The following is a 17,568-nucleotide window of genomic DNA, read 5'->3' as shown; positions in this document are numbered from 1 at the left end:
TACGAAGCAGTTGAGAGAAATAGGCAAATCGAGTGAGAGAGGGCGAAGATGAGGGAACAACGTGAAAATAAGCATAGTTAGTTTCTTTAACAAACACTTGCAAAACGATTTTAATTGAATAATAAATAAAATTATATAAAAATTAAAGGGATGCTCTAGAAAAATGACATGTCAGCAATAACCTTTAAAATTCAGCCACATCACCCATTTTAATATCCAGCTTTTAATATATTAATAGATTTTGTCAATTTCATTTACAGGTCAGCAAATACCTTAGCCCATACATTAGCACGGGATGTAGCGTCTGCGTTTGACCGAGGTGGTTGCTCATCTTGGCCACCATTTTTCCTATGTAATGTATTATTGCTTGATTCTTAATACAACATCATTTTTTTTTAAAAATGTGCCTTATAAATAATGTCTGAAATTGATCCAATTTGACAATATAAGGAGTAAAATTGCTCTTTGCTACCAACAGTAGGGGTAAAATTGTATCATTTTAGATGTTAGGGGTAAAACTGTTCCTGCCTGTAATGTTATAAATTGCCATGATATTATTTTTTTTGACAGAATGTCTGAAACTGCACAAATCACAAAATCCTATTTGCAAGTTTTTAAACCACGGTACCGTATTTACAAAAAAAGGTTAAATCTCATTTTTTTTTTTGTATTTTACTCTAACAATACGGTAAAACGTTGTTGCCGTGTGACCTGAGGTCACGGGTTCGAGTCTTAGGAGCGGCCTCTTGCCAATTAAATTGGCAAGGGAAGGCTTGCCCCCAATACACCCTTGTGGTGGGACCCCTCCCCGGACCCTCGCTCAGCGGGGACGCGTAATGCGACCGGGCCGCCCTTTTTTTACTCTAACAATAATATAGTTGCTAAATGTTTCGTTCTCTGTAAATTGTCCTAAAAGTGTGATCTTTATTTGGTTTTTCTTGGTTGAGTCAAAAATTAATTTTAATAAACACCCTTAAAAATATATAATTCATAACGTATACTAAATATATAATATAAAATTATTTTTTAATATATAAAAAAAACTATATATAATAATTATATATATATATATATATATATATATATATATATATATATTATTATTATCTCCTACCTTTAAGGGAGGAGAGTGGGTAGTGCTTCACGTACCACTGCCAACTATCGCAGGAATCCCTTAAAAGGGATTCCTGCTTTTGCCTTATTACATTACCGTAATAATGCAAAACAAAATAACTTTTTCCTATTACAGTGGATAAAGCAATGTAATGAGACTGTTTTTTTAAAGAAAATGTTGTAAACAACCCATTTTATAGAAATAATTTTTAACTATTGAGAATTATTTTTCAAATTAGCACGATTTAGGGGTTTAACCCAACAAAGTGTCCGTTTGTTTTCATTTTTCGAAATTATTTTTTGCCTTTTAAGTCTAAATAGGAGACAAAAAGTGTTCGATAAAAATTCGAAATAACTGCTTTTAATAGAAAAGGCAACTAATATTTGCTACATATCAATAATAGCAAACAACAAATAGAAACATATGAAATAAACAAGTCCAAAATAAATTACAAGGTAGGTATTATTAAAAAATAATTAAAAGGTCACATCACTAAATGCTGAAAGTAAGGCATAATTTTGTAAGTTGCATTACATTAAAAAAAAATGTAAAAGAAAGGTGATTTTGACTCCGCTTGTTTGATGGAAAATATTGGGTAAAGAAATATTTTATATTGTAAAATAAAATATTGTTCGGTGTTAGCTATAACACCGAAAAAACAAAAAAAAATGATGGATGACTATTATTCTCAAAATGGTAAGAAGGAATGATTAAGAGTTCCAAAAGTTTAGGAAATGCTTTACTATTTTCAAAAGATAAAACATTTTTTTCACTTTTTTTTATAAATTTTTTAGTTGACTAACTTAAAATTTTCGGTTTAATACCAAAAGAATTAAAAAAAAATATTATCGTGTATAATAATTTTGAGCAAAGAAACGAATGAGTAGTGGTTGCGAAATGAGAAGAAAAAAGAAATAGTTACCAAAGAGGCTTTTATTAGTTTTATAGTTTTAGGCCTTTGACCTCTCTTCCAGTGCGACAGTTTTCATACAAAAATGAAATCAAGAATAGTATTAATTTAAATTTGTTCGTGATTTTTGATATGGCTATTAATTAATCATGTAAAGAAACGTGGCATAAAAGATTCCAGAATTGTTAAATTTTCGTTAGCACCAAAACATAATAAATCGAATTATGATTTGAGTTTGATTAAGAAATTAATTAGCCTGCCTGCAAGTTAAAAGATACCAAAAACTCATAATTGTATATAAATATGAATATGAATGTGAAATACATAACCATATTAATCTGAAGATGGCATTCATCATATTTCTTGCTTTCTCTCTTCTCCTTCAAGGAGCTCTCGGTACGTATTATTTACTTATTTTTATAGAAATTTCTTTATTTTGTTTACTAATTAATATTTGATTGAATATATAGGAAGTGAGATAGTATGTGAGGAATTGGGAATAGAGGTATGCTCATATGCAGTATCATCTTCAGGGAAGAGATGTTTGTTGGAGTATCAAAATACTATCAAAGAATGCAAAACTTCACAAGTCATTGTTCATCATTTACAGGGATGGATTGAGACCCAACACTGCATTAACGCCTGTGGTCTTGATCGGAATACTATCGGAATCTCTTCAGATTCTCTTCTCCAACCTCTTTTCTTGTCCAAACTTTGCTCCAATCTTTGTTTTCAATCTTGCCCTAACATCATTGACCTCTACTTCAATTTGGCCTTGGCTGAAGGTTTCTTTCTTTTCTTTTCTTTTTTTAATTTAATAAATCACTCCAAAATTATAGATAATTCATTTCAATCTTTACATTTTCCAGGACTTTATTTGCCGGATATGTGTGCCAATCCTCGTCGTGCATTGTCAGAGGCTAAGAGTTCCGGTGATGCAGCGCCTACTCCCATGCCTACCTACGGTGAAGTGAAGCCTGCTTGTTCTCCATCTCCCAATTGAATTAATTAGGGCTAAACGTTGACTACAAAGTTATTTTATCATTTAAACCATGTTATTCCTTCTCTTACATTGTTATTGTTGTTGCTCTTTATATTATAAACAATATATTTATATTTTTTTGTCTTAAGTTTCCAAATTATTAATAATATATGCTAATTGAAATGAAATTTTATAAATTATTTATATGAAGGCTTCAATGTACAAGTCAAATTGATTTCTCAGGACGTCTAATGAATCCGGATTTATCAATAAATAAATCAACAGAATTAGGTTTACCTCTTGTAGCGCAAATCCGTTGAACAACAACGGAAGTAATCAACCTTGGCTCCATATTACCGATCTAGAAAGTTACCACACTAAATGAGTAATCTCTATTGTTCCATGAACTAAGAACGCAACAAGGACAAAGAGAATGAGGGGGCGGTGGTTTTGGAGAGAGAGCAGTCTCTCTTTTGTGTTTTCTCTTGTACAATGTCTTAGGGTTTAGCCTCCTTAGCTAACCCTAACCATAATCCTAAACTAACTAGGTTACAAGCAGTCGTAAATGGATCAGTAAATGAACCAAGACCTGTTTACTCCATTTATCCATACATCTCCCACTCGCACGTAACGAAAACATATTCCATCACTTTGTCTCGTTCATACTCGCATATAGTTCATGCGACTGTCATACAATCAAGAACTCAAACGATGTATACTCGTTGGAGATATACACCCTCTCGAATTACGTGTATAATTAATAAATAGTATGCTTTATCCTAGACTTCATATCACGTCTACTGTAATTTTCATTATCTCAACAGTTCATCTATATTCACAAGCGTGCACATATGCACAACTATCCGGATTTGCGAAATATAGGACTACGAGATGTGAACTTGATAAAGTCTTTCTTGTTGAAACACAATTTCCACATAGATTTTGATTATGACAAAAGTATTAAATTAATATCTCCATAAAGAATAACACATTAAAAGATAAAAATGATTTATTTATACTAATGTGTTTGTTGAAGTGGTTGGTTAATTATAAGCAAAAGTTCAAAGATGTTACTCTGGGCATTAAGGCTTAAACTAAGCCCATCATCAAGAAGGCTTGCAAATCAAAAGCGTAAGCCCTGATCATAGAACGATCCAGAAGTTCTCTTGCTAGCTCTAAATCAAGAGAGTTCCGGAAGACAAGAATCAAGCCACGCTTGACAAGATCAACAGAGACAGAGTTGACCTGCACACAACTGTAGATTGCCCATACCTGATAAGGAAAGTTTCAGAACCATAAACGATATATCCCCTGGTCAACCTGAGATTGCCTGATTTGGTTAGACCAAGAAGTAGGGCTGCACAAAACTAACCGAAAAACTGATTTCCGAAACCGAAAAATAGGTTAACCGTAACCGATGGACTAGTTTATGGTTTTTATTTTAAAAACTGATGGTTAACCGAAACCGAAAAATAAGCCGATTATGTATTAATACACATAAAACTAGTATAAATATATGTAGAAATTTAATTATCAATCTATAAATATACATATTTATATTTAATTTTTAAGTTAAAAATATCAAAATAACTTAAAACTTATTTGTTTTGGCAATTTTGTTAATTAAATTTGAAGTTACATATTTTTATTTAATATTTAAATAATATATATTTATTTTAAAGTGAATAATTAAAGATGTAAAGTGATATTTGCTATGAAAAGTTACTAATGATTAACCGACCGAAATATAGGTTAACCGACCGAAGTTTATATTAACCGAACTATGGTTAACCAAATTAAATGGACTGGTTAATGGTTTTTGTTAATGGACTGGCTAACCGACCATGTGCACCCCTACCAAGAAGACTGACTCTGACCAACTCTGAACGACAGCGCAACAGACAAACCAACAGACACAAGATAAAAGATGATTGGTTGTAGGCTCTGGCCTCTGGAAAGTGAAAACGATAGCTGCACACTTTCCCTCTCAACGGTTATTATGAAATTCGAAATAACCTCTTCCTCAAATGTCAACTATAAATAGCCTCTCATTTGCAACCTTGAAGTCACACAGACATATGAGAGAAAGAACGATCTTCAAGCAAAAAGCTCTAAGTGATTATCTCTTGAAGTTTCAAAGAGGAAAGCAAAAAGCAAGAACTGCTTCACACAAACACCTTCATATTTCTTGTGTAATCTTTTCTTTCAGATCATTCAATGCGTTCTTAGATTAGAACAAAAATCATCAATTCTCTATAATAGTTCAGAAGCTCTATTTGTTCGGTATTTAGCAGACAGAGATAGATAGTTAGTCGGAGTGTAAAATTATAGAGGAAGGTACTCTGTAATTGGCTCAACAACTATTGTAAAGGTTTGTGCTCAACCAGAAAGAGCTCAGTCGTGGATTAAAGCTCAGAAGACGAATTTCGGGGACTGGCTGTAGGGAGGAGGCCGAACCAGGATAAAAATGCTGAGTATCACTTTCTAACTCTTACTCCCTATATTTGCTTGCTCATTATCTTGAAACTGTTAAACTAATCAGAGTATTATCTCTAACGTGCTTGGTTCGGAAGCCCTCTAAGTGTTGCTTTCTGAATCAAGGACAAGAGCAATCGTAGTTACCAATTAACCAACATTGCCTCTGATCCACAAAATTTGTACTTTGATATGTGATGTGTGCTATGAGAAACGTTTAAGAATGTACAATAGTTTTAAATCCTTAATAGTTCCATTAAACCCTCCCCCCCCCCCTCTGGAACTAATTCTAACATAACTAAGGGACCAACATTTCCCTCTTACTACGTTCTTTCCATAATAACTCATTTTACTTGCCCAGTTGGCCCCTGTCCGAGCTGAATTGGTACCTACCTCTTAAGGGCATCCCGTGTAACTTACCATGTGATTTGGTTTTGGTTGGGTTAGGTTAGGTTGGAATGTGTTTTTAGTCGAGTTCGTGTCACAATTTTTACTCAAAAAAATCATTAGGCGTGAATAGGTCTTCCGAAGTAGCCAAAATGAATTACACTTCTTGAATTAAGGGTATCAAGGATAAAGTTTCAAGAAAAAACATGTTTTTCATGTGGAGAGTCTCACGTTAGGAAAAAGTGAGATTTTCCTTTTTCCATCTCTTGGTCACAAAGCACACTTGGTATGAAAAACATGCGATATGGTGTTCAAATCCTTCCATCTGAAGAAAGCGCGTGTCTATGCTTAAAACAATGCCATATGAAGGTTTCAGTTTTGATGTGACATACCATCTAACCTTAGTCTCTCTCATTATAGGACTACCTTCGGCTATTTAAGACATAAGATTTCATTCAAGCAACTCTGATTAAAATCTCAGATTATAAATAATCTTTTGTATACATATTCATCCACTTTTATGTATATTTCTATCCTGCAAGCTAATGAACTTGGACCCACTGTTACTGCAATATGGCGTCAATTATTGAGCAAGTTCTCATTTACTCAAAAATTCACCTCATCCTTATCTTTGTTACCATGATTAACAAAATGAGGGTAAGCGCTCGTGTGAGGGAGTCGCTTCTTTGTTTGACATGCTCAATTGCAAACATTAACATCCAATATTTACATATACGTGTATTATAGGTGATCCAAAAAGATACTTTATTGAATTTGAAACACATGTTACAAAAGTTACATGTAATAGAAATATGTTTAGATCCTAAGTAATCCCTAGGACCTAATATGTTTCACAAAAACATCTCTCTTGATAGGTTTCATTAGAGGGTCAGCAACCATGTCATGAGTCGAAACATATTTCATACAGACTTCTTTGCGTGCAACTAAATCTCTAACAAAATGATACTTAATCTCAATGTGCTTTGCTTTACTATGAAATCTTTGATCCTTAAAAATAGCAATAAAAGATTGGCTATCACTGCTAATTATTACTGGAGAGCTTGTTGTAACAACGTTTAGGTGATCCATGAATCTATTCAACCAAATGACCTCTTGGGTTGTGGATGAGTAAGACACGTACTCAACTTCCATGGTGGATAATGCTATACATGTATGTTTCTTGCTACTCTAGGAGATTTCCCCATGGGCGAGAGCCGAAGGCTCACGGCCATGGGCCAAAGGCCCGTGGTTAAACTAATTGGCCCAATCTCTTGGGCTTGTGATCGGGTGAATGGGTCTGCTTATGTGAACCCGTGTTTCGAGCCGACGGGCCCGTTTGTGCGGGTCCAATGTTGTATTTGGCGTTTCTGTTTGAGTGAACTGTCTAGTATTTTTCATAATTTTTATTTATTTTTCGTGTTAATCAGTCATTTTTTATCATTTATTTGTAGGTTTTCATCATAGGTCATCTGACTCTAGTGTCTACAGCTGCCCCTACTTTATCATCTTTTGAAAGGGTAAATTTCATTAATGGAGTACAACATTTACCACATTTCACACTTTGGTGTAAAACCTTCAATTTGTCTCACTAATATGTACGACCTTATAGGTGATCGGACACTATGGTGTATAGTAGGTAAAAATGACTGGTCAACGCTTAGTTAATGCACCACCTCAGCTTTGACTGGTCAAAAGGTAAAAAAAAAAACCACTCAACATAAAATTACCTATATACCCTTATCCCTCCATCCTTTCATCTTCTTCTCTATATGTCTTTCTCTCTCTTCATCTTCTCCTTTTCTATTTGGTCTCTTCATCTCTTCAAATTTCTTTTTTCTCTCTTCAAATCTGAAACTAGTCATACAAAGCAAAAGTCTATAAAGGAATTTTCCGGTGTTACAATGAAAAGAAGGAAAACATGGTATGACCAAGGAATTGTAGAATTCCAAACTGAAATCATCATCTTCGTCATCAACGAGAAAGCATATAATATTGGCTTACGAATTCATGGATGGACTCTAGAAATTCATTTTCGTTAATTATTTCTAGCAAAACCATTCAAATTTTATGGTGCTTAGCTCATTTATTGTTTGGCAACTCTTATTGTGGATGCCATGGTAATAATTAGTCAGCTACCAGAAAATTCTAATTGCCATAGGAAGGTTTTTGAATTGCATTTTATGCCTATTTCAGAACTTATAAATTGTTTCATTTTCATTAATTTTTTGGTTCTACGTTTTCATCAAATGGGTTCATTTTCATCACGGTGGGTTGCGATTTTCAGTTAATGTAATTTTGGGTTTTCAATTGTTAAATTTGTTTGCATTAAATTTCATAACATGAATTCATTTGATTTCTTCGATTCCATTCATGCTTATTGTCTAAATAAAGATTTAAACATTACAGATGGATTTTTTAGATAGGAGATCTTAAACAAAATGTAACAGTTTCTCTCTCTAACTTCTCTCTCATTTTTTTTACAGTTTGATTTTGCAAAACATTGCCAATCGAATATAATTTTATACCTGGTGACATTAATGCCATACATTGGAGAGAGTTAGAGATAGAAATGAGTTTTAGAGTCAGAGAGAGAAATTTAGAGAGAATGATGAAGGAGTGGGTACAATGGTAATTGAATATAAGATGGGTCCCACATGTCTTGAGGAATGAGTTGAAAAATGATTATATGGCAGATTTGACCGGTCATTTTTACATGTTGTATACCATAGTGAGAGATCACCCATAGGTCGTACATATTAGTATGACAAAATGAAGGTTAATGTACACAAAGTGTGAAATGAGACAAATGTTGTATACCATTGATGAAGCTGTTTGGCAAATAGTTGTTAGCTGATTCCATTAGTTGTTAGTTGATTACCTTTTTGTTTAACTAATTTGACCAGCTATTTGTGTAAACTTGGTTGATTGCTAATAGTTGTTTATGTAAAATGACAAATAAGGACATTAGTATTTTATGACTATTTTTTTATATAATTCATATTATTAATCACCTTTTAAAAATGTCATATATACATGCTATAACTTAGGCCTTTATAATCACATCCGGGTCTGGTGGAGATTTTTCTTTCTTCTTTAATGTAAGCGCATTGTGCGCAAAAAAAAAAAAAAAAAGATCTTCATCTGTGATCCTAAATGTTGTTGGATCAAGAACTTTAAACTTAGATTATTAATAGTATATGGAATATTATATAATACATTTTCTAATATATATCAATTAATTTATAATTTAACATTTTACTAAAATAAAAACCTAATATTTTCATATTCTTTTCAAAGTTTCCAATAATATCAACTAATGGTTAATTTTAATCCATAGAATTTTGAATAGATATATAATTTTCAAAAACATAATATTAAATTTAGATTTATTAATTGACATCTACCACTAAAATATAGCTAGATGAATATGTTTATAATATTATTAGTTTATCTTTACTAAATGAACAAAACAACATTTGTTTTAAGTAAAATGTGGTAGTTAAGGATAAAAATATCATTTAAAAGAGATGGATTAATAAACTAATTGAAAAAGCTAATAAAACCAATATCCGGTTAAACCGGCGAAGAGTCCGATCCGAGCTGTACCATGTTTGTTAACTGATCGGTCTAAGGGGCCTCATTTCAGTGTGATATTTGCATCACTCATGTCGTGCGGGTGAATCCCTAACACGATGGTACTTCGATTGCACCCCTTACGTGTGAGAGAGTTTTTCTCCTAGTAATTAGTTAAAGGCTTGTAAAGGCCATTTGCTTATAAACTAGTTAAGATTCTCATTTCTTTCCTATGTGGAATGAGAATGCTTAATTTTCTTTTATCTTCTTTCAAACCATTTCAAGTGGTTCACTTTGAGTATCAATTCGTCATTCATCACTTATCCATTTTGAGTTTATAATATACCGTTAAAAAGATCATATGATATAGAATATGTTGATATATTTCAAGTTATTCTAAACTCTATTTATCCGTTATATATTTAAGCTTTAAGTTCATAAAAAAAATAACAAACCAAAAGTTTTTTATAATTTGTTTTGGATATATGTAATTTATAAAAATAATTTTAAATTATATATATATATATATATTATTTATTTATTTATTTATGACGTCATCCGGTCCGACCAATTCGAGCCATTCAATCCGACCAAGTGACCTAGTTATAAATCTAATCTGATTATGATAACATTGAATAAAACTAGCCTTTTCAAACTAGAGGTTTGAATCCAATTTTTTTTCAAACATCTTTTCACCAAACACCACTATTAGAGTTTTGCTAGTCAAAATCTTCAAAAGTGGTCAAAACCTATAATTTTACCTCAAACCTCTTACCAAACAGGACCACTAATTTTTGTTTCTCAACATTCACCCTTCATCATCCAGTTCCTAGTATCGATTTCCAGTCGCTAATTGAGCTTTTCCAAATTATTTCCTACAATTTCCTTTTTTCTAATTTGGAAGCTCTGTTTTTGCGGTCAAAATCGAATCGCCATTTTGGGCCAACAATTCTCAAAGTCCGAGAATTCAATCCTCATTATGTAGACTCTAACAGTTTCTAGTCTTGAATTTGATTCAATTACGCATACATTGCAATCTATCATTATCATCTTCTTATTTAGCTTTAAGCTCCAATTGATAAACTGAAACACTCAAAACCTCCATTTTTTTTTGCTGTTTTCTATTTACAGACTATTTTCAAGCTTTCCATCAATTCAAATTAATTGTTTCAGCCCAAAATCTCAATTTCGAAGGTTTCCAATTTGTTTTCCAAATCAATTCTTATCATAGAACAACTCCTTCCATACTACTTTCAAAAATTATTACGGCTACACTAAGGGCCCGTTTGTTTTACCTACTGTTTGCTGTTGCTGTTTGCTGTTTACTGTTACGGTTTGCTGTTTGCTGTTTGCTGTTACGGTTTGCTGTTGCTGTTACGGTTTGCTGTTTGCTGTTGGAAAAAGCTGCTTTTCCAAAAAGCAGAGATTCTCTGCTTTTGTAAAATGCTGCTTTTCGGGTGTAAAAGGCAAACAGGAGATCACTAACCAAACACCTAATGTTGCTTTTCAATTGTAAAAGGCAAACAGGAGCTCACTAACCAAACACCTAAAACTCTTCATTTTGAAGTGAAAAGGCAAAAGGAGCTTGAAAATGAGCAACCAAACACCCCCTAAGCTTCCTTTTCAAACAAATGTCATCTCAAAATCTTCACTTACATCCAATCTTTGAATTCTAACATTTGTTTTGATCAAAACGATCATTTACAACCTTTGTTTTAGCTCAATTCCAACCCCCAAAACTCCGTTTCTATTCAAATTTGGTTGTTGTAAATTATTTTTGCTAGCTGGAAAATTTGATCCACACCCCTCCTAAAATATTGCTTCCTATTCTTTGAATTAAAATAGTTTTTTAATATATTTTTTAAGTTACAGCTATTGTTTTAGTTGATATAATAATTAATATGTTCAAAGTTATAGTCTTTTATATATAGTTGTCATTTTGAATTATTTGAATTAACATTCAACCCAACCCAACCCAACTCTTTGAATTTGAATATTTGATGGGTTGGGTTGGTTTTAACAACTAATCCATGAACTATTTGTTTTAGTGGGTTGGATTGGGTTCCAAATACCAAAAAATTATTCATTGTACACCCCTAGTTAATATTGATACTCACTGGATTGTTTCTGAAGTTATTCATTAAGGACTTCCGACATCCGATTTATACCGCATGGATTAGTTTGTCATTTTATCCTATACTTATTTTACAGTTTAATTTCCTTATGATTTCTTGCAATTAACATTCTGTATATTTAAATTCTTTACAAAATTGAATTATTCAATGTGTAATTTCCTATTATCTGTAATCAAGAATTTTATAAATAAATCAATAAAAATATGAAAAATTAAAGAATTTCTTGGTGTTGATTGTTGGTGGTTTTCCGCAAGTATATGGTTTGCACGTTTAAGTAATAAAAGATATTGATCTCACAGAGAACATAGTTGATAATTAACTTATATTATTTCTTTATTCGTTTTCTCGAGGTTTATAGAAAAATGATATTTGTGAAATATTTTCTAATTCTAATTACAGAAATTAAATCTAAACTACAACTTATTCCAAAGTTAATTCATGCTAAGCCAAAAACACAACTTTAAACTTTGCTTTGTTTAAAGTAAATGTAATAAATTACCAATTGATTCAATTAGAGGAGTTAAACCATTATCAATCTTTTCTTTTGATCTTAGATTGAAAACATTAATTAAATTTGGAGTCTAAACCCGATTACTCGAATTACCGCAATGACCAAATCTAAATCTGAATTTACTTAAGTGTTCAACAAGGTTTGCATGTTCGAATGCTAAATTTCTTTTTAAGCATTTTTACATGTAAACGCCAATTAATAATACTTAAAGAATCTCAATCGCGACACGGGAGAGAGAGGGGGGGAGATTAGCGAGCGTCTTGGCCTGCGCGCGTCTCTACCGAGATTCTGGTAATCTCGACTTTGACTTTCTCGTAGAATTTAATAACTTTTGAATGAAAAAGTAATTAAACTTTTTGAACAAAATTTGTAAAGAATTTTTTCTGTCTTATACTTTCTCTCTTCTCATATTGGCTCTATTTGGGAATTAGCTGTTAGTTGTTAGCTGATTACATTAGCTGTTAGCCGATTACATTAGCTGATTTGATTAGCTGTTTGTGTAGACCTATTTAGTAAAAATTAGCTGATTGATAATAGCGGTTTATGCAAAAAGACGAATAAGGGCATTAATTTTGGCACAGGAGAAGAGGGAGTCTATCTATTAAGGTTAAAGAAGTCCATTAATTTTAATATTGCAAAACGCTAATTGAAAAAGCTCATTTTAAGAGTTTTTTCTAAATTAGCGTTTTCATCCCAAAACTCTCTCCCAAACCTCTCTCCACCAAACACTCCAATTAGCGGTTTGAGTGGTCAAACCTCTAAAGTTGGTCAAAACCGCTCTTTTTATCCCAAAACGCTCTTTACCAAACAGGGCCATTATTTTTTTCTTCTTTCTTTCACTTTTATTTATTATCTCTTCAGTCACAAGTACAGAGTTATATTTTTGAGGTAATGAAATTAGGAGAAGGTCCAATCCGTAGTCCCAAACAAGAGAAGAGTATGTAACTTAGGGCTTGATTGGATGGGAGGTTGTGGAGGGTAAATAAAGGAATGGAAGGGAAGGGAGAGTAAGGGGAAGGAAGGGGTAGGAAAGGATTAACCTTACCCTTGTTTGGTTGGATGGTAAGGGTTTATAAAGGTTTGTACCATTCCCTTGCTTGGAATGAAGGGTTTGTAAGAGAATGAAACATTATAAAATGACTAAAATGTATATAGCAACCATGAAAAGAGAAAGCACAACATCAACAGTAAAAAAAATAGAAGAAATGAACGTTGACGGAGTTCGGTCGGTGACGGAGTTCCGCCGATGAGGAAGAGAAATCGGGAGAGGAGGAAGTGAGAACATAGATCATAAATAAAATCTGGTATAGGTATTAAGTAATTTTAATAAGGGCAATATTGGAAATAAAAGTTTGAACCCTTCTAAACCCCCCAATTTGATGGGTTTGAAAATTGAAAGAAAAGTGAAGGAATCTAACCCTTCCAAACCCCTCAAATCCCTTACCCTTCTAAATTTATTTCTTCCAAGGTTTCCACAAACCCTTACTAACCCTTCCCTTGCTAACCCTCCCAAACCTCTCAACCAATCAAGCCCTTAATAAATACCAAAGTATGGAACTTCACAATATTAATAACACATGAGAAGCTAGAAGTAGAAATTAGGCATGGAGAGGGTCACATTGCAAATTAGTGAAAACTGAAAAGACCTCTCTTTTATTTAATGAAAAGTGAGTGAGAGTGAAAATGGAGGTTAGAAAAGAAAAAGATAAAAACTTGAAGTTTTGAAACCCAAGCCAAGAGTTGCGCAGCGCAGGCAGGCAGCACAATTATTCTGCTCTGTACCTACACTACACTACACAGCAGGAAGGCAGGGCAGAAGTTTCTTTGCGTTTCCTTTTCACCAACACTGACACACAGATATTGAGAGAGAAAATAAATACCTACTCCCTACTCTGCCTCTTCACATCCTTCCTTCATCTTAACTGTAAAATTCAATTTTCCTTTTCTCTCTCTCTCTCTCCAATTGAATTTTTCTTCTAGTTTAAGCTTAAGCATATGCCTCTAACCCATTAAAAAAAACCCTTCCTTTCTTTCTTTCTTTCATCAATTTTCTCGTTAGAAATGCCAACTGAAAACACAGGCCACCACTTGAGGCGTAGTAGCAGTGAAATGTCATTCTCCGGCGAGATTGGTGCCCATAGGAACTCAGATTGTTTGTCGGAGGTGGATTTGGAGAGTGGGAAGCTGCATTTATGTGATAATTATAAAACTGATCAGAGAGATTGTAGAATTTGCCATTTGGGTTTGGAGAGTAACGAGCAAGAGAATGGAGTCGCTATTGAGTTAGGTTGTTCCTGTAAAGGGGATTTGGGTTCTGCTCATAAGAAATGTGCTGAAACTTGGTTCAAGATCAAGGGTAACACGTGAGTAAACAATTTATTCTGCTTTTTCATTATGCATTTTCACTGCTGCTTGAATTAATATTCTACTGAAAATTCCAGCCATGCTATGCTATGCTATGCTTTTTTTTTTAGGTATTTTTAGTACCAATTTGTTAGCTGACTTCATTTCCTTTTTGAAACTTGCATCCTGATCCTACTTCATTTTGTTTCTCTGTTTTGTACTTTAAGTAAGTACTGAGCACATTTTTCTATAATATCTTCTTTTTTTAGGCCAAATAACAGGGAAAACCTCAATTACAAGACCATAATACAAAAAGTTTATTTTGTTTTGTACAGTTACTACTACTACTACCTTGGGATAGTTACTTTTACCTCAATTTGTTTATCATCAGTTTGATACATTTAAATTCAAAGGAAGTATTGTGCTACTTAAGTTCATTTAGGATTAGGATTCACCGACACAAATTGCTTGGAGATGCTCTCTCATGATTTATGTGTGCTCAATTCATATTTTTTGGTGCATTTGCACAGAAAGATTAAAGCTTGGTACACAACTTCCATGGAGTCTTCCTCATTTTTCAGCAACCAGCCCCAATAGCCCCCGTGGGATCCGCCCCTGACTAGTTGCACAGAAAACTCTTCTTAAGTAGCGTTTCAGCGTTCCGTTTCTATTTGAGTTTCGTTTCTGTTTTCATTTCCGCTTCCTAGCTACATTTTTTTTAAAAATAACTTTTTCCTGTCTGTTTCGGTTTCAATTCCATTTCCATTTCCATGCAAACATAGGTCCTCCTAATATTATGGGCATATAAGCATGTTCAGAATTCCAAACAAAGTTTTGCCATTCTTAGGTTTTTCCGTTGTTTGAATAATATATTAGCTTGACATCTGATAACTTTGTTCCTGTCATATCTTGAGCATGGTTGTCTTTATTCTTTTTGCCTCTTTGATAAATACAGTAGCACTTGAAAGCAAAGCAGTGATGATGTAGAAAATAGCAAATATGTTGGTCACCACCATGTCCTAAATCAAAGGAAACTTCTTCTCTTGAATCATAGTTTGGAACTTTTTTTAGTTACAGTTCTTATAAACCTTGAGCAGTAAGTGTTGAGGGATCCAATTTATATCTTACATGTTGTTTCTATGTAATCGCGTCGACTTTGGACTTGTATGCAGATATGAAATGCAATCCACTGCTGAATTTCTGATATATGGATTCATTTTAGTCTCTCTTCTTGCATATAATGACCCAACAACATTGGCCTGGCCTGTATGCAGATTTCAAATTTTATGTGCTCCTCAAGTTCTGATACATTAATATCTTCACTTTGTCAACATTTGGTTGTCTGTAATATTTATGCTAATGTTAAGCCAAGTTTATACTGATGATAGAGTAAATTTAATTTGCTTATATAGACAAGTCACTCATGTTTTAAGATCCATAGACTTGTTTATGTTTAGCAAATGTTGTGGATTAGTATCGAGTAAGAAATAGGAAAGAGGCTTCTGATCATAAAACGGTGAAATTCAAAACATAATGTTCACCATTTCTTCCTTTTTATTATTTGTTATCTAGTGAATTTGAACCATGTCCGTCTGAGTGTTCTCAGGAGACGGGACTTGATTAAGCATAACCTTGTTTGTTACTTCATTTGGTTTTTGCACGTCTGCAGTATATGTGAGATATGTGGAGGCACTGCCCTTAACATTACTGGGGAACAGCCAAATGAGACGCATAGTACAGCAGCTGCTGTCTCGTCAGCACCAGCAGCACCTATGATCCTAGTTGAAACTCGAACATTCTGGCACAGCCGCCGCATTATGAACTTCTTGCTTGCGTGCATGGTCTTTGCGTTTGTTATTTCTTGGCTCTTTCACTTTAAAATTCTTTCGTAACCGCATCATGTATCAAAGAGAATATAGATGTGACTCACAAGTAGCACAAAGAGTGGAGAGTTAAATGTTATGAAATGGTTGTTTTTATGGCCTTTTAAAGAAGATGTCTGATTATATAATTTGGTTTCAGACATGTAAGTATGTATGTGTATAAATGTACATTCTCTCAGGTGAAAGAAAGGATGTCTTTAGGCCTTGTTTGCTAACCTCTTTCAAAGCCCCCATATTGTTTGACCAGCCATATCATCTTCTGTGAACTCTTATGTTTTAATGAATCTTCAATAGGCCAGGTCAGGTCAACTAAGATTTTATCTTATCATCTTCCCAAACAGAATAAGGTATTTCCTTTGCCTATTCAATCTCACACTGTAACTCCATCAAAAAAAAAAAAAAAAACTCACACTATAACTTACTGTACCATCCAAACATATAAAATTGTATAATTATATCTCTAATGTCTAATTTTGTCCAATTTTTCCCTTAGACAATCTACTTGACATCAAATTGATATTGGAAAGGAGATTTGATGGTGGTTGGCTCTCTAACTATCATCAAACGGTATTCTCATTTTAGCGAATACTGTTTTTCTCCATCAAATTTAATGTTGCATCAAATTTTTTGATGCAATATCAAATAATATTTTATTATTATCTTCTTTTTTTTATATATAAATATAATTATTGTATATTTTGTTATATAATATATTATTTGAAATAAATCTTGTGTTTGGAGAGAGGAAATGAATTGGAGCAAACACACCATAGCAACATTAAAACGGAGAGAAAATGTAGAAAATATTTGATGGAGCAAAAATGATAATGGGTTGGAGATGGTCTTAGATCTTATCTCTAACATTCACAAATTGGGTTAATTTTTACATTAGTAGAAAATACAAATACTATATTCTCATATTCTACACCAGTTGGTTTAAGAAAATAGATTTTCCATTTTTTTTTTGTAATGTCAGCATAGGTTTGAAAATGTAATATTTTTAAATTCGATAAAATATTTCGATTTTTTTTTCTCCAACACTTGTAGACAGTATAATTTTTAAATTTTTTTAATTTTTTTTTCCATATGTATACATATATTAATGATAAGTGATAAAATGACACAAATATGTAGTGGAGATAACAAGATTTAAGATTGAAAACCGTATCATTAATGAAGTTTGAAATTTACTCTACTTACTAACATTATGAGTAAATTTTGCATAATTTTAAAAGTAACAAGTAAATTTGCTTCT

The 17,568-nt window shown here is 32.9% G+C and overlaps 1 protein-coding gene across 1 annotated transcript; it reads left to right on the top strand.

Annotated features, from left to right (window-relative positions):
• Window positions 1-13,583: 13,583 nt before the first annotated feature.
• Window positions 13,584-16,569, top strand: LOC136232166 (uncharacterized). The gene is made up of 2 exons (XM_066021205.1): window positions 13,584-14,450; window positions 16,100-16,569. Exons 1-2 carry the CDS (start codon window positions 14,149-14,151, stop codon window positions 16,320-16,322), a joined length of 525 nt encoding a protein of 174 aa, XP_065877277.1. The 5' UTR covers window positions 13,584-14,148; the 3' UTR covers window positions 16,323-16,569.
• Window positions 16,570-17,568: the final 999 nt, after the last annotated feature.

Source organism: Euphorbia lathyris, chromosome 6, assembly GCF_963576675.1.
Source record: "Euphorbia lathyris chromosome 6, ddEupLath1.1, whole genome shotgun sequence".
Classification (NCBI taxonomy): Eukaryota; Viridiplantae; Streptophyta; class Magnoliopsida; order Malpighiales; family Euphorbiaceae; genus Euphorbia; species Euphorbia lathyris.
This window is presented reverse-complemented; position numbering and strand designations above follow the sequence as displayed.

Bases quoted from the DNA above. Each gene is read 5' to 3' on its own strand.
- LOC136232166 (XM_066021205.1), top strand. From the start codon at position 14,149: ATGCCAACTGAAAACACAGGCCACCACTTGAGGCGTAGTAGCAGTGAA. The intron at 14,451-16,099 runs GTGAGTAAACAA...GCACGTCTGCAG, and splicing joins TTCAAGATCAAGGGTAACAC to TATATGTGAGATATGTGGAG.